General features: G+C 46.5%; 1 protein-coding gene across 1 annotated transcript in view; it reads left to right on the top strand.

Annotated features, from left to right (window-relative positions):
- Positions 1-18,765, top strand: part of LOC137528737 (class I histocompatibility antigen, F10 alpha chain-like) — a 95,665-nt gene that overhangs the window by 25,301 nt on the left and 51,599 nt on the right. Inside the window, exons 2-3 of the mRNA XM_068250262.1 lie at positions 209-472; positions 10,567-10,845. Coding sequence (XP_068106363.1) covers positions 209-472; positions 10,567-10,845 — 543 coding nt within the window. The remainder of the gene's footprint in view (positions 1-208; positions 473-10,566; positions 10,846-18,765) is intronic.

The following is an 18,765-nucleotide window of genomic DNA, read 5'->3' as shown; positions in this document are numbered from 1 at the left end:
TACCTCGCGGTTACATCATTACGTTAGCTCTGCCCATACGTTTGCCCCCTCCTTTCTGAGTGAGGAAAGAGGGCACATTTAGCTATCTCAATGTGTAAAATATGTACAGTATGTCTGTCAGGGCAATGATGTGCTGCAGTCTGTATGTCTTTCAGACAGGCACACTGTGTGGTGATATGTAAACCTCTTCATGACTTTTATCTTTTAGGCAGTCATACTCTGCGTTACTCTTACACGGTGGTGTCGGACACAGGATCAGATCTGCCAGAGTTCTCTTTAGCGGGTCATGTGGATGATCAGGTATTCATGTTTTACAATAGTGACATTAAACAGGTCCGTCCTGGGACTCGATGGATGGAGGTGAATGAAGGGCCGGAGTACTGGGATGAAGAGACTCAGATTCTCAGAGGCAATGAGCCTACATTCCGACACAATATAAGGACAGTGATGCGTCGCTTCAATCAGAGTGGAGGTGAGCATCTTTTTCCTATATATTTCTCCATGTTATGATACATGCGCAGATCATGTACACAGAGCCAGATCATCCACAAGCAGGGGCGTAACCAGAGGGGAGAGCAGTCCTTGCAATCACAGGGGGCACAGAGCTTTGGGGGCCCCCAACTTCTAAACTTTCCTTCCTCCAATAAAGAGAAGTGGAAGGGGGAGGAGTGGCACACATTACCATGTCCATTGGGTGCATAACCATGGATGCAAAGCCACATCCTGTATCAATAAGGCAGTCAAAAGGACTAGTTGGCACACCGGCTTCTTAAAGAGCAAAGCGTAGTGGTGTAGTGGTTAGCGCTCTTGCTTTGCAGCGCTGGGTCCCCGGTTTGATTCCCAGCCAGGTCAACATCTGCAGGAAGATTGTATGTTCTCCCTGTGTCTGTGTGGGTTTCCTCTGGGCACTCCGGTTTCCTCCCACATCCCAAAAATATACAGATAAGTTAATTGGCTTCCCCCAAAAAATTGGCCCTAGACTACGCGACATACACTACACAATACACACATAGACATATGACTATATTAGGAATTAGATTGTGAGCTCCTCTGAGGGACAATTAGTGACGAGCCTATATATATTCTGTAAAGCGCTGCAAAAGATGTTGGCGCTATAAATACTAAATAATAATTCTTCAATTCAAGTGTCAAAACACCATAACGTTTTCAATTGTTTCGGGGCCATGCAACGTCCCCTTCCTCAGAACAGTGCAGACATGAGTATAACATAACACATAAGTATGGCTGCACTGTTCTGAGGAAGGGGACGCTGCATGGCCCCGAAACAATTGAAAACGTTATGGTGTTTTCACACATGAATTAAAGAATAAAAATACTCTTTGCTCTTTGAGAAGCCGGTGTGCTAACCAGTCCTCTTGAATTCCTCCCATACAGGGGCTATTCTCCAGATCAGGTGTTTTGTGGCTACACTTGTTATGGGTGTGAAGATCATGATGGCCACACTTGTTTTATGACTCTTGTGCAGGGTCGGACTGGGCCACAGTAGTACAGTTTTTTCCCTCGGTGGGCCCCCCCTCCTCGTCTGACAGAGCTCCAATTGCTGCCTGCAGCACAAAAATTCTCCTCTCAGTGCTGTAATCACTCATGCTGAGAGCAGTGGCGTAGCTAAGGAGCTGTAGGCCTCGATGCAAATTTTACAATGGGGCCCCCCAAGCACTCTATACATAACAATTGATACGACGCACCAAAACCTGCCAATGGCAACTACAGTGTCAGAGGTGCAAGAAGGGGATAGGAAATAGCTTGTTAATGATTACCACTGTTCAAAGTATCTATAGAAGTGATTATTATGAGCAAAGGAGAGAGGTAATACTGTAGTTGAGGGAGGGCCCTTCGGGGTCATGTGAACAGCCATTTTTTTTTTTTGCCTCACTTAAGACCACCTCAGCTGCCACCATGCTGGCTTGAGGGTCTCTACAACCACAATACTGTCAGTAACACCGGTACTCCTGTGTCTCTGTTTTTTTTCAGTGACAGGTATTGTTCAATGGGAAGATGGGCAGGGTGGCTTTGCTTGGGTCCCAGTCCAAAAAAGACCTTCACTTCCCCCACTTGAACTTTTATACCCACCAAACTTCCACAGTAGCCCTACTTCCTCCTCTATTTTACCTTTTCTCACACCACCTTTTCCTGTTGCCAATCCTGCCTCCTAACCTAGATTCCTCTGTCTGAAGCCCCAGTCAGATGTCCTCTCTCTCCTATTGCTGACTGTCTCCAGGCCCTTCTTGACTATGGCAATTTTTGACCAGCCAAATATGCGAATGAAGACAACGCCCCCTAAATACTTGACTATGCCTGATTGCCTCTGATCAAAATTATGTCTGTAGCAGGGGGGAATGGAAGCTGGCAATACCATTTTCTGGTACACCCCTGCATACAGTTCCTGCCTGACTGACATACCCCCATTCTGCAGGTACAACAAGCTCCCCACTCCCTTTGACAGTACTAGAAATCAGTTATTTCCTTCAAAAAGAGTTGTCTTCTTAGCAGCAACAATCTGCTACAGAACAGATGAGTGGAGGTCACATGTCTGCTCTTTTATAGGACTGGTGTACACAGCCAAACAACATAATAAAGGAATCCTATAGAACGATTGCCCCCCCCCCCCCCGCAAGGTCATTCACAGATGCCTGCTCTGTGTAAAGATTGGTGTCAGCAACACAGATTTTTCTGATTATTAGTGATCTGCAGTATCACCAATAATACAGATGCTATACTTGATTATGTGGTGATCTGCAGAATCACCAATAATACTAGTATAGCTAGACACAGGACACCCAATGTGGTATAGTGTTTGGTGCAACAGTAATCGGAGAGGTTATCTCCCGAGAAGCAGGAGATACAGACACTACTGCAGCCTAGGATTTCCCTGAGGGGCAGGGAATCAGACTGCACTGCAGCCAGTGGACCTCTGAGGGACAGAGTCCCACTGACTGTACTGCCAGATAATGATGTGTAATGGAATGAGTGGTACAGATAGACCTGCAGCCGAGGATTTCCTGAGGAGCAGGAAATCAGACTGTACTGCAGCCAGTGGATACCTGATGAGCAGGGATCACTGACTGGAGTAATAGGATAATGATTGGTCTGCAGCTAGGGATTCCCTGAGGAGCAGGAAATCAGACTGTACTGCAGCCAAGGATTCCCTGAGAGACAGGGAATCAGACTGTACTGCAGCCAGTGTACCTTGGAGAGGTAGAGACCCACTGACTGTGCTGCAAGATGGTCTCCAGAGGAGCCGGTGACCATAGACCTAATCTAGCAGCTAGTAAACACTTGAAGAGCAAGTGTCACAGATAGTACAATAAGGCTGATCACCCAAGGGCTAGGTGACAGCCAGAAAGGTCAGACAAGCAAGGTCAGCAACACACGGACAGATAAGGTACAGAGGCGGAAGACTGATTCGGTATCCAGGTACAGGCAATGTTGGCACTGGAAAAACGAAGAGGAAAGAAAACATCCGGGCACCTTCCGTCTTTAAAATTTATTGTGCAATGTCCACATCCATCAGGGTTACATACCACGAGTGTGTTCCACGGGTGGTCAATACGGTGGCTGTGAGGTGGAGGTGGGGATGCCGGGCATCAGTAGGGGCTTGCGACGGCCGTTTCGCGTCTTGCTAGACGCTTGGTCACGCTGTGCTCCCGTTACTGTGGCAATACGCAGGCATCCGGTATATGCGGCGGTGAACCCCGCCCCTTCCGGGTGTCGCGTATGCCAAAATTATGAAGACCAATAGGAGAGGTTGCCGAGCACGGGATGTGCGTCATCGAACAGCAGTAGACTACATTACCCAAAGAGGGCAAGCCGCAGAACAAGATAGAGCAACCTTGCTAAAGGGCAGAGCAGTAGGAGGAGAGAAAGATAATAGAATGGTTTTCTCTTTTGACTACATGGCTGGCAGAATTAGACAAAGTATTTTCAAACACTGGGGGATGATCAATCAGGATCCAGAATTAATGGGGAAGGTGAAGGAACCCCCCAGAGTGGCATTCAGAAGAGCACCTACCTTGGGGAATTACCTGACCAGAAGTGAATTTGTGTCACCTAAACGAACAACCTGGTTAGATCGTTACTCCACTAGAGGGAATTTTAGATGTGGATTTTGCAAGTATTGTCCTAAGATGCTCACACAGAAGGTTGTTGATGTCGGAGGGGTCGAATTTCGAAGTAAGGGGCTATATACCTGCCAGACTGACTATGTGGTTTATGTGTTGTTCTGCCCATGCAAAAGATATTATATAGGTCAAACAACCAGACCTTTAAAGAAACGTATTGGGGAACACATCAGTGTCATTAAAGCTGGGAAGAGTTGTACCAGACTAGTTTTGCATATGAAGGAGGCACATGGAGGTGTAAGTCATGGATTGAGGTTTGCGATCCTGGAAAAGGTTGAAGCCCCCAGGAGAGGGGGGGACAGGGAGAAATTACTCCTCAGAAGGGAAACATGTATAATATTACGTACGGAAGCCATGGGATCAGCAGGCCTGAATGAGAAAATAGAATTAGCATGCATGTTAGATCCATGATTGAGATCAATTGATGTCTCGGACTTATTTCTATTCGTATTTACAACGTATATTTAGAATGCTGTCTCTTGTGGGCGACCTTTTATATGGTAATTTGTGTTGCTGAAATATGTGGCTGATTTGATGGAATTGGGGATCCCTTAATGTGGCTCATGATAGTATTCCCCTTATCAATCTCCGCGTCCCCTATATAAATATCACGGTCATAACAGTTTACATATCCATTTACGAAATGTTTTGATGTAATTTCAGTAGTGGTGTATTATAGCCTAATTAGCTTTGTGACTGCAGTTGAGTCTGAATCTCCCCAGGTCTTGTGTGTTTTTAAACGTTTGTGCTTATTCACTCATGAAGTCACAGTAATTGTCACTTGTTTGCCACTTAACACACATCACTGTGAGGTGTGCCGATCCGGGATGCATTTTGAACATTAATGGGGATGGTTGCGAAATAAGCAACACATCCACATTAGGCTACGTTTCTTTCTATATTCCCTGCTAAAATATAGGCAGGCTTCCCAAGCCAATGCGTTTTGGAGTGGTCAAGCGGAGTGCTCTGCCATCCATTGGTGGAAAGAGACGGGGCGGAGACATATCGCCCTCCTCTCGTATTCCACCACGCACAGGTTTTTGGGTAATGTAGTCTACTGCTGTTCGATGACGCACATCCCGTGCTCGGCAACCTCTCCTATTGGTCTTCATAATTTTGGCATACGCGACACCCCGGAAGGGGCGGGGTTCACCGCCGCATATACCGGATGCCTGCGTATTGCCACAGTAACGGGAGCACAGCGTGACCAAGCGTCTAGCAAGACGCGAAACGGCCGTCGCAAGCCCCTACTAATGCCCGGCATCCCCACCTCCACCTCACAGCCACCGTATTGACCACCCGTGGAACACACTCGTGGTATGTAACCCTGATGGATGTGGACATTGCACAATAAATTTTAAAGACGGAAGGTGCCCGGATGTTTTCTTTCCTCTTCGTTTTTCCAGTTCCAATATCTGTCATTCTACCTGTTCCGAAGTGCACACGTCTGAGCAAGTCACACATAAGGGGCTACTGGAAGGAAGGTGAGAAGAGTTTTTGTTTGCCTGTCATTTTTTGTCACTGACTACTGCTAAGTATATGGTAGGGAGTGCCACTCACAAAACGCTGTATCTACATGTCATATCAACAGGCAATGTTGGCAACAGATAATCAGATGGGCGGAAGTACCGAATCAGAGAACAGGAGAGTAGTCAGGAAAGCCAAAGGTCATAACCGGTAACAGTAATATATCTCAATCCTAGTCTTAGGTGTGAGGTCCTTGGTCTCAACACCTGGGAACTAGTCTAACACATAAACAGTAGCAAGCAATAGTACTTTAAAGCTATCAACGGAATCTGACTCAGTGTGAATTCTCAGCTCCGGCTGGTTCTAACACACTGTAGGATCTGACTCAGGTCTGAGCGCTCACATGTAAATGTTCGCAACAGCAGACAACTTGCAAGTAACAGGCAAGTCCTATATATACACCAAAAGCGCTCCACAGCGCCGCCCCAGTCACTCAGTCAATCCGGAGCATAGCTGGAGTCAGCTGATCGGCCTGATCAGCTGACTCCCCTTCTACTAGCATAAAGGTCCTGTCGCCTGGCGCGCGCGCGTAGCTCTCCATCTGTGTGCACTAGAAGGACCAGGCGAACCAGCATCACATTGCTGCGCGGCAGAAGCCGCCGGCTGGGACGTGGAGATAGCCGCCATGCCGCTTGCCCAATGCGGCGGCATCTCCGCTATTTATTACACTCTGGTTGTCTTTTCAGCACTGGTGGGACCAGGTGATTCTGGGACCAGTCAAACTTTTTTACCCAGAATATTTACATCTGACCCAAACCCTAATAAGCACAAAGTCTGGCTGAATTCACCTTTGACCCGAATCTGAAATGCTATACAGGTGAAACCCGAAATATCAGAATCTCATGAAAAAATCCAATTATTTCAGTAAGTCAACGTAACCACCTTACGACCGTCTAACGCCGATCTGCAGCCACAATGTGGCTCCCCCCCGCCTAATGCAGATTGGTGTCTAGTCCTGGGGGAGGAGGTTAGCAGGGATTGCACACTGATGCGCGCGCATCCCCACTTTACTAACGGAGCTCCACTCTGTAAACAGCCTGCTAGATCGCGGCTAGCAGGCCGTTAGAAGAAAAAAATGTTTATTTCATTGTACAGCGCTGCTATCTACTGCAGAGCTGTACATGGGGACAGCCCTGTCTCTTGGCTGTCCCCTGGAGTAGGAAGGGAAAGGATTGCTCTCATAGGCTAATGCCTATGAGAGACGATCATGCTGAATGGACCTTGGGGGAGGAAAAAAAAAAAGAAAATACCCGTTTTTATTAATAAAAAAAATTAAAAAAGTCACATCAGTGATCAGAGCCCTCCAACAGAAAGCTCTGTTGGTGGGCAGAAAAGTAGGGAAGATCCATTTGTGTGCGGAGTTGTATGGCCCTGCAGCGAGCTGTTAAAGCTGCAGTGGCCTGAATTGTAAAAAAAAAATAGCCTGTTCACTAGGGGGGGTGTAAGTCTGTGGTCTTTAAATGGTTAAAAAGTAAAACTAATATATGAAGTAAACTCAATACATGCAACAAAAGATATAATTATGTTATAATTTTGATGATTATGGCTTACAGCTTATGAGAACCCCATAATCCAAATCAAAGACCATTAAATTATTGGGAACATTTTCAATATTTTAGGCTTAAAGTGTCAGACTCTAATTAGCTAACTAATCCAAAACACCAGCAAAGGGTTCTGATTTAATATATTAGTTTCACCTTTTAAGTTGAATTACTGAAATAAATGGACTTGTGCAATAGTCAAATTTTTGGAGTTTCACCTGTACTAGTCAAGAGCAACCCAATTTTTTTTTATATTTTATTTTGTAGCTGAAACCTAAATAGTTATGGACAGTTCCTTCTCTCTTTCTCTCTTTTTCAGGGTTGTCTTAAAAAAAACATTCACCACTGAATCTTTCACCCGATATGTAATACGTCCTTCAAGACATTGCATTAAAGAGAACCAGAGGTGGCTTGTAAGAATCCTATTATCCTATTAGCACACAGAGGCAGGGTCTGTATATAATGCCCAGCCTCTGTTGCTATACTGTTTCCCCCCCCAGCCCCCCCCCCCCCCCCCCCCCCCCCCGTGCTCTGCTGTCCCCCATAAATCAAACGCTGTGCTAGTGACATGCAGCATGTCGATAGCTTGTTGTTCACATCTGCGCTGTCACTCTCGCCGCTGCCCCCGCTTCCGATATCGCTGCTCCCCACTAGAGATGGGCCGAACGGTTCGCCGGCGAACGGTTCCAGGCGAACTTCGGGTGGTTCGCGTATGCCTGCGAAGGCGAACTTTCCCGGAAGTTCGATTCGCCCCATAATACTCTATTGAGCAGAACTTTGACCCTCTACATCACAGTCAGCAGGCATATTGTTGCCAATCAGACTGCACTCACTCCTAAAGCCCCACCCCCCTTTATAAAAGGCAAGGTCCTTGTGCCGTTTTACTCACTAGTCTGCCTACACTAATTAGTTAAGGGACAGCTGCTGACAGACTCTGCTAGGGAGAGTTTAGTTAAGCTCTTATAGGCTTGTTCCTTATATTACCTCACTCCCTCTCTCCCTCCTCGTGAAGGGAAGAGGGTCTCATCTTCCAGGGAATTGTAGAATTTCAAAAGCCAGCTTATATACCTTGGCCGGGAATTGAACCCAGGTCTTGGCGGGAATTGAACCCAGGTCTGAGTGCGTGGTAGATAGCTCTCTTAACCGCTATACCACCACCAACACTACATTCTGAAACCAGCCTAGCATGTACCATTATGATATATCCTAGAGAAAAATTAGCTTGCTTAAAGATTTGTAGACTTTCAAAAGCCAGCTTACATACCTTGGCTAAGAATTGAACCCAGGTCTGAGTGCGTGGTAGATAGCTCTCTTAATCGCTATACCACCACCAACACTACATTCTGAAACCAGCCTAGCATGTACCATTATGATATATCCAAGAGAAAAATGAGCTTGCTTAAGGATGTGTAGTATGTCAAAAGCCAACTCACATTGGCCAGGAATAGAACCCAGGCATTCCGCTCTGTAGGCTGCTATCCTAACCATTATACCACCAACACTACATGATGAAACTTCTTGGAGCAGACTTACTTCCTCCCTCCAAAAGAAACACATACATCCCCATAAAATCATTCAACAGCAACTGCGTGCACAGTCTTTGTGGTACACAGTCTCTGTGGCACAATTGGTTAGCGTGTTTGGCTGTTAACTGCAAGGTTGGTGGTTCAACCCCACCCAGGCATGGCCTTGCTTTTTGTGTTCAACAGTTGTCCGAAGAGAACCCCAGATAGCCATGTAGATTCATCTCTCTCTCTCTCTCTCTCTCTCTCTCTCTCTCTCTCTCTCTCTCTCTCTCTCTCTCTAGTAGGGATGGTCACCGCTTTCTGCGGAAATTGTATTTTCCGCAAATTTTGGGCGGAAATTGGTCATTCCATTCCGTTTGGTCGGAAAGGAATTGCTTTTTCAATCCGGCAGAATTCCGAAATTGCCTGTGAAATTCTGCTGGTATCCGTTGATGCCATCGAAGTGAATTTTCAGCTTAAAGCCATCAAGTCCTAGAGAGAGAGAGAGAGAGAGAGCAAGCTCATTTTTCTCTTGAGGTATATCACAATGGTACATGTTAGGCTGGTTTCAGAATGTAGTGTTGGTGATGGTATAGCGGTTAAGAGAGCTATCTACCATGCACTCCGACCTGGGTTCAATTCTTGGCCAAGGTATGTAAGCTGGCTTTTGAAAGCCTACAAATCTTTAAGCAAGCTCATTTTTCTCTAGGATATATCATAATGGTACATGCTAGGCTGCCTTCAGCATGTAGTGTTGGTGGTGGTATAGCGGATAAGAGAGCTATCTACCAAGCACTCAGACCTGGGTTCAATTCCCGGCCAAGACCTGGGTTCAATTCCCGGCCAAGGTATATAAGCTGGCTTTTGAAATTCTACAATTCCCTGGAAGATGAGACCCTCCTCCTGGAGAGAGGGATACACTGCCTGATGTTGTAAAGCAGTGTAGGCCTGTAATTGAACATTGAATGAGATTTGTGACCTTAAAATAGGGGTTTATGTGAAATGTAGATTTTTGCCTGGGACTTTTGATGTGTATTTCACTCAATCATGTCTTCCTCCAGGTATTAGAACCCTAATTTTTCCAGCCGGTAGAAATTTTTCTAAAATTTTAAGTTCTCCTCCCCATTGAAGTCTATTGCGGTTTGCGAAAGGTCGCGTGAACCGAACCTTCCGCGGAAGTTCGCGAACCGGGTTCATGAACCAAAAATCGGAGGTTCGGCCCATCACTACTCCCCACCTGTGTCCCTTCCTTCCAATTAGCGAGGAGGGAAGGGAAGGGACGGATGCGGGGAGCGGCGGCAGAGGAGGCGGAGGAGCGGCAAAAGTGATAGTGCAGATGTAAACAGCCTGCTACCGATATCGCTAGCACAGCGTTTGATTTATGGGGGACAGCATAGCGCAGAGAGGGCCTGGGGGGGGGACAGTATAGTAACAGAGGCTGGGCATTATATGCAGACCCTGCCTCTGTGTGCTAATAGGATTCTTACAAGCCACTTCGGGTTCTCTTTAAAACAAAGACTTGTAGATTGCATGTTATCTATACTGTCGTACTAGGCTGGATTTATACTTTTTCTGCCCCTAGGCCAAGTATGTTTGTGTCTTCTTCCATTTGCATCAGCGCCCCTCCCATTACACGTGTAGCTTCTCTTCTATGTGTATCATCCATTTATTGTAGCTGTTTCTTTCACATACAACTCCCTTTGGCATCATCTTCCCTTTTTCATGTGTTGCCCTAGTTTACAACCAAGCACTTCATCCGGCTGCAGGCCTTTGTGGACTTTCCAGAAATCCGACCCTGCTGCTGTACACATAACAGAATTTACCCTCATGTCAAATATTTTGTGCTCTTTTCAGGGGTCCACTATATCCAGTCTACGTACGGCTGTGAGCTGAAAGATGACGGCAGCATTTCTGGGTTTCGGCAACATGGATATGATGGAAGAGATTTCTTCTTTCTGGACACACAGAGTGGGCTTCATATCCCAATCATGTATGAGGCTCAGCTCACCACGCAGCAAGCTAACACCCCAGAGGTCAGGGCGGGGGAGAAATGGAAGACTTATCTGGAGTATGACTGCATTGAGTGGCTGAAGAAATACATTGAGTATGGGAAAGAGGATCTGGAGAAGAAAGGTGACCCACAGTAAAAAGTATGTGAACCCTTTGGAATTATATGGATTTCTGCACAACTTGGTCATAAAATGTGATCTGATCTTCATTTAAGTCACAACAATAGACAATGGGCTCGATTCACAATGCGGTGCTAACCCAGTTAGAGACTTTAGGCGTGATAACCATTGCACCACGCTGGTGAAAAGCCAGTTTAGGCGTGATAAGTTTAAGCGTGATAAGTTTAGGCGTGATAAGTTTAGATCGCGTGCAAAGTCCCGCACGCAAAGCAGCGCCACTAAACTCTATGCGAAGTGCACCACACTTTGCTAGCGCAAAACTTTTGATCAGCTGTGCACTGCGGTGCTAACCCAGTTGGTGATATAGTTATCACGCCTAAACTTATCACGCCTAAACTTATCACACCTAAACTTATCACGCCTAAACTTATCATGCCTAAACGTATCATGCCTAAACTTATCACGCCTAAACTTATCACGCCTAAACTTATCACGCCTAAACTTATCACGCCTAAACTTATCACACCTAAACTTATCATGCCTAAACTGAGTTTAGGCGTGATAAAGGGCTTTTCACCAGCGTGCTAACTGTTAGCACCGCTTTGTCACGCCAGTTTAGGCGTGATAAGTTTAAGTGTGATAAGTTTAGGCGTGATAAGTTTAGATCGCGCATAAAGTCCCGCACGCAAAGCAGCGCCACTAAACTCTATGCGAAGTGCACCCAGACTTTGCTAGCGCAAAACTTTTGATCAGCTGTGCACTGCGGTGCTAACCCAGTTGGTGCTATAGTTATCACGCCTAAACTTATCACGCCTAAACTTATCACGCCTAAACTTATCACGCCTAAACTTATCACGCCTAAACTTATCATGCCTAAACTTATCATGCCTAAACTTATCACGCCTAAACGTATCACACCTAAACTTATCACACCTAAACTTATCACACCTGAACTTATCATGCCTAAACTGAGTTTAGGCGTGATAAAGGGCTTTTCACCAGCGTGCTAACTGTTAGCACCGCTTTGTGAATCAGGCCCAATCACTGTCTTAAACTAATGACACACAAATTATTAAATGTTTCCATGTTTTTATTGAACACACCATGTAAACATTCACAGTGCAGGTGGAAAAGGTATGTGAACACTTGGATTTACTAACTGGTTGAACCTCCTTTAGCTGCAATAACTTCAACCAAATGTTTCCTGTAGTTGCAGATCAGACATGCACAATGGTCAGGAGTAATTTTTGACCATTCCTCTTTACAGAACTGTTTCAAATTCAGCATTATTCTTGGGATGTCTGGTGTAAATCACTTTCTTGAGATCATGCCACATCATCTCAGTCGGGTTGAGGTTAGGACTCTGACTGGGCCACTCCAGAAGGCGTATTTACTTCTGTTTAAACCATTCTGTTGTTGATTTACTTCTATGCTTTGGGTCGTTGTCCTGTTGCAGCAGCCATCTTCTGCTGAACTTCAGCTGGTGGACAGATGGCCTTAAGTTCTCCTGCAAAATGTCTTGATAAACTTGGGAATTCACTTTTCCTTCAATAATAGCAATATTCCAGGCCATTATGCAGCAAAGCAGACCCAAACTATAATGCCGCCACCACCATACTTCACCGTTGGGATGAAGCTTTGATGTTGGTGTACTGTGCCTTTTTTCTCCTCACATAGTGTTTTGTGTTTCTTCCTAACAACTTAACTGTGGTTTCATCTCTCCACAGAATATTTTGCCAGTACTGCTGTGGAACATCCAGGTGCTCTTTTGCAAACTTTACATGTGCAGCAATTATTTTTTTGGACAGCAGTGGCTTCCTCTGCAATATCCTTCCACGAACTCCTTTCTTGTTTAGTGTTCTATGTATCATAGATTTGCTAACAGGAATGTTAGCATATGCCAGAGCCTTTTTGTAAGTTTTTAGCTGACACTCTCGGATTATTGATCACCTCATTGAGCATTCTGCGTTGTGCTCTTGCAGTCATCTTTACAGGATGGCCACGCCTAGTGAAAGTATCAGCAGTGCTGAACTTTCTCCATTTATAGACAATCTGTCTTACTGAGGACTGATGAACTGCAAAGCTTTTGGGGATAATTTTAGAACTCTTTCCAGCTTTATGCAAGTCAACAATTCTTAATCGTAGGTCTTCTGAGAGCTCTTTTGTGCAAGGCATCATTCACATCAGGCAATACTTCCCGAAAAGCAAACCCAAAACTGGTGTGTGATTTTTATAGGGCAGGGCAGATGTAACCAACACCTCCAATCTCATCTCATTAATTGGACTCCAACCGGCTGACACCTCACTCCAATTAGCTCTTGGAGATGTCATTAGTCTAGGGGTTCGCATACTTTTTCAACCTGCTGTAACGATTGTGGAACTTTCTCCGTGATCAGCGCACAAGACGTGTGCGCTGACACTACGGAAATCCTCCACAAGCGTATAATTGCAGGCACCCAGCAAAAGGTGCTACGCACCCGTAGAGGGAAATTCCTGTCGGCAGATGGCGCTGGGGAGTGCAGAGGAACCAATCCTCTGTATCTCCACAAATGCCAGACAGGAATTGTACGAAGCGCAGAACGCAATCGCAAGAGAAGCGATTGCGAATGAGAACGAGCAAAGGCACAGGTTGTATGTGTGTGCGCCAATCTAGTTGCCACCCCGCGACCGCGCACACACAACAGCAGATACGAAACAGGAACGCGATCGCGAGAGGTGCGATCGCCAGAAGTGACACAAGGCTACAGCAAGGCAGAGCATGAGAGTAGCAAAGGCACAGCAAATCATACAATGAGGAGATACGGAAAATAACAAACGCTAACTGAACGCGTACCCCGCACTCATTCGCAACAGTGCACGCGTTCGTGCGCGGTCCCCACGTGATAAGCACAACAGGGACAAGCACGCCTAACTAACCAACGACAAACAAACATAAAACAGAGGACGCGAGCGCTTGCTTAACGGTTACCTCACCGAGCCTCCAGCAAGCGCTTGTAGCAGACAAGACAGACACACGAAAACAGGAACAAGCGAGAGACAGGATCCACAGCACTAGCGCAGGATGCTAGTGCGATCCAGAGAGGCAGAACAGAAGGATCCACAGCACTAGCGGAAAGTGGCTAGCGCAATCCCGGTAGACAGAACAGAAGGATCCACAGCGCTAGCGAAAAGTGGCTAGCGCGATCCAATGAGACAGAACAGAAGGATCCACAGCGCTAGCGAAAAGTGGCTAGCGCGATCCAATGAGACAGAACAGAAGAGATAGCTGGTAGCAACCGCTGCACCAGCTATACTCCAAGAACAGAGATCAGAACCATTTCCTGTCGACCACCGTTGGGACAGGACAATGGCATCAGAACAAACAAACAGATAAACAATCCTAACTGCACTAGGGAAATCTGCCTAGCACAGTTTCCAAGAATTACTCTAAGCTGATCTTCAAACAGAGAGTAAGGCTGACACCCCACCAGTAGTGTTACGTAGGACGAAATCCTTATGACCAGCGAAGCATTGTGGGAAAGACATAGTACTTATAATACACGCCTCCAATGAATGTGGCCAGGCAATTTGCATGACAACGTATGCAAATTCCTCTGCAAGCACAAGCTGCAAAACTGACAGAAGCTCTTCTTTCCAGAGTCCTGCAGCATGCAAACCTACACAATGGTCAAAAGGCTGCCTGCCTACACAGGCAGCTGAGCAAATCATCACACCTGCACTGTGAAATGTTTACATGGTTTGTTCAATAAAAACATGGAAACATTTAATTATTTGTGTGGTATTAGTTTAAGCAGATTGTGATTGTCTATTATTGTGACTTAGATGAAGATCAGATCACGATCACAGATTATGACCGATTTGTGCAGATATAATTCCAAAGGGTTTACATATGTTTTACTGCTACTGTATACTGCATTCTATCTCCTGTATGATGTGTCTGCAACAAATTATGTACAGATTTCCATAGCTCCCAACTGTCTCTCTTTGGGAACTAAAGCCGTCTGTCCGACTTTCTTCCTCATTTGTCTATGTAAATATATGTATTTTTCTACTGAAAAAATGTGAGTAATAGACTAAGGCTTTGTTCACATTATACTGTAAATCACAAGTGCAATCGCAAGCCCTGAGCCTTCTGGAGCGGCCCAGTCCTCACACCATGAGGATTCGCACATCCTCATGGTGTGAATGAAAAGGGGATAGCACGTCATTCACAATGTTTAAAGAAAATACAAGCTATACATACCTTCCAACTTTTTGAGATAAGAAGGAGGGACCATTTAAAACACACCCCTGCCACACCCCTAACCCCGCCCCAACATATTCCTAGTCACTAATACCAGAAATTTCAGAACCAAAAGATGCAGTTTTAACATTGAGACCACAGTGGTCCTCTCCACCATCATTAGTTCTCCTTCATTTAAGCATTAATGAAAATAAGAAATATATCAATTGAAGGTATTTGCGATAATTCAGATTTAAGTGTGTAACTATGGCTACCCACAATGCACCACTACTGAATATGCAAATTATCTCTCTATGGGCTTAATTCATTAAAGAGAACCCGAGGTGGGTTTGAAGAATATTATCTGCATACAGAGGCTGGATCTGCCTATACAGCCCAGCCTCTGTTGCTATCCCAAACCCCCCTAAGGTCCCCCTGCACTCTGCAATCCCTCATAAATCACAGCCACGCTACTGACAAACAGCTTGTCAGAGCTGGCTGTGTTTATCTCTATAGTGTCAGTCTGCTGCACTCCCCGCCTCCTGCAGAACTCCAGTCCCCGCCTGCATCCCTTCCCTCCCTGCTGATTGGAGGGAAGGGACGGGGGCAGGGACCGGAGCTATGCAGGAGGCGGGGGAGCAGCTGAGACTGACACTACAGATGTAAACACAGCCTCACAGCACGGCTGTGATTTATGAGGGATTGCAGAGTGCAGGGGGACCTTAGTGGAGTTTGGGATAGCAACAGAGGCTGGGCTGTATAGGCAGATCCAGCTTCTGTATGCAGATAACATTCTTCAAACACACCTCGGGTTCAATTTAAGCTGCCTTATAGCAGCAGTACAAATTAAAATTGAGAATCGCAAAGTAACAATTAGCGCATGCACGCTATGCGCAGAAATGATGCTTAGCGTGCGCTCCTAAATTACGAGCACTCCTTCCTAGTTACAGTCGCTCCTTAAGTAGCGTGACCGCACATAACTAGGAAGGAGCACATGTAATTTAGGAGTACACCCTACGCGTGCGCGTGCTGAGGCAGGCTTACGTCCAGAACCGCTGGTGTATAACAACAACCACTGGCGTAACAATAGGGCCTGCAGCCCCTGCCCCCGCGGGGGGGCCAGCCCCCCCCCCCCTGGGGCCCGCTCGGGGCAGTTTTGGGGGGCTGGAGGGGTCGAAGCATGAGGGGAGAGCCATGCTGCACTTCGGCGGGGAGGGGGGGATGGTCTCCCCCTACCTCCCTCACCTCGGGCTCTCCCCTCTGCGCTCCCCTCCAGCATCGATACATTTGTGTGTGCAGCGGCGGGCAGCAGCAGATACATACCTATCGTGCGCTCCAGCGTGGACGTTTCTCCCTCTAGTGTCTGACGCGACTTCCTGTTTATACAGGAAGTTGCGTCAGACACTAGAGAGAGGAACGTCCACGTGGAGCGCACGGAAGGTATGTATCTACCGACCGCTGCACACACAAATGTATTGATGCTGGAGAGGAAAGCGAAGGAGGGGGAGGGGGGACTGTATAACAACAACCACTGGCGTAACAATAGGGCCTGCAGCCCCTGCCACCACGGGGGGGGGGGGGGGGGGGGTCAGCCCCCCCCCCCCCCTGGGGCCCGCTTAGGGAAGTTTTGGGGGGCTGGAGGGGTCACAGCATGAGGAAAAAGCCATGCTGCACTTCGGCGGGGAGGGGGATAGTCACCTCACCTCCGGCTCTCCCCTCCAGCATCAATACATTTGTGTGTGCAGCGGCGGGGCAGCGGTCGGTAGATACATACCTATCGTGCGCTCCAGCGTGGACGTTTCTCCCTCTAGTGTCTGACGCGACTTCCTGTTTATACAGGAAGTCGCGTCAGACACTAGAGAGAGGAACGTCCACGCTGGAGCGCACGGAAGGTATGTATCTACCGACCGCTGCCCGCCGCTGCACACACAAACATATTGATGCTGGAGGGGAGCGCAGAGGGGAAAGCCGGAGGTGAGGTGACTATCCCCCTCCCCGCCGAAGTGCAGCATGGCTTTCCCCTCATGCTGCGACCCCTCCAGCCCCCCAAAACGGCCCCTAGCGGGCCCCGGGGGAGGGAAGGTGGGTCCTAGTTACGCCCCTGACAACAACCGCAACAAATAACATTTGTAAAGTGCTTTTTTTCCCCGTAGGACTCAAAGCAGTATAGCAAGTCTATACCTTTAACAGAGCCACAGCAACCCGACATGCAGACAGCCTGTTTCGGACTGTTGGTCCTCATCAGTGTTTGGCAGGGATTGATATGGTTCTGTGGGATAGGCCTTGGACTAGTACAATAGAATACCCAAGCAGCTCGGGGTGACCCAGAACCACTAGGAAAGTATAGGGGACTAAAAGAGACCAAAAAGCCCTCCTACTGATACTGAGCATTATTTTTTTAGTAGGAGGGCTTTTCGTTCTCTTTTTGTCCCCTATACTTTCCAAGTGGTTCTGAGTCACCCTGAGCTGCTTGGTCGTCACACTTGGGTATTCTGTCATATCGCTTTAAATGATAGAAATAACATTAAGGACTTGTTCACACTATCAGCGCTTTGAGATTTTTTTAAGCACTAGCGTTTTTTAAAAAGTGCTTTAAGGCCCAGTGCAGACCAAAAACCTCTAGCAGATCTGCAAAACGCTAGAGGTTTTTGAAGCAGATTTCAGAGCGATTCTAGGCATGTTTAGAGACGTTTTCTAAACATGCCTAGCGGTTTTTGGAGCGTTTTTGTGTAGCAGATTACAAATATTGTTACAGTAAAAGCTGTTACTGAACAGCTTCTGTAACAAAAACACCTGGCAAACTGCTCTGATCTAGCGTTTTTCCACTTTCCTATACTTTAACATTGAGGCAGAATCACTGGGTAAAATGAACCACTCTGGTGTGCGCCAGCCCATTCACTTTCATAAGCCAAGCAGTTTTCCGCTGCTCTTGGTGTGCACCAGCCCTGAAAGCGCTTGTGCAATGCGCAGGAAAATCAGACATTACGTGTAAAATCATTTTTGACATTCCCACTAATGCATTGCGCTGCAGTGGGCTGTGAAGACATGCAAGTGTATACCTTTTCACTCACAGTGAAGCACTGACACATTTAAGGCTTGATTCACTAAACCACGATAACACATATAACGGGCATTTTCATGCGTGTTTTTCGTGTTTGCGCGTGATCGCGAATTTTCACACACACAATCGTGAATTTTAGTGTGAAAATTCATGATCGCGCGCAGATGTGAAAACGCGCACGAAAATGGCCATGACATGAGTTATCACGGTTTAGTGAATCAAGCCCTTAGTGTCTTCAGTGAGCATTACGTAGCAATGCGAGTTGCTTTGCATTGTGGTGAAATCCATTACCACCTGTATGGCAGAATGTGAATGAATTATAAAATGGAAATGAAATGTGGGACTTTACGCTTTACGGGGTACATACAAACACAATCCTAAATTCCAGTGGGCCAGATTTATCAAGAGTGTCTGAGACAAAATATTAGTAGGTGTTTAGAATGCATGCAGAACTGTCTCAGGCATCTTAAGAAATCACTAGCTAGTGCAGATTCCTTCTAAAACTGTAAGGAATAGGAGGAGCTAGGAAGGTCTCTCAGGCAGTGCAATGTGTGAGGGGAATTGCTGTTGCTGAGGTAACCAACACACCTGCTGTCAGCAAGCTTGAATAACTTGTTTCTTTAACTATCTGGGACAAAATT

This window comes from Hyperolius riggenbachi, chromosome 8 (assembly GCF_040937935.1).
Source record: "Hyperolius riggenbachi isolate aHypRig1 chromosome 8, aHypRig1.pri, whole genome shotgun sequence".
Classification (NCBI taxonomy): Eukaryota; Metazoa; Chordata; class Amphibia; order Anura; family Hyperoliidae; genus Hyperolius; species Hyperolius riggenbachi.
Note: the sequence above shows the minus strand (reverse complement) of the source record. Positions and strands in the feature narration are given on the sequence as shown.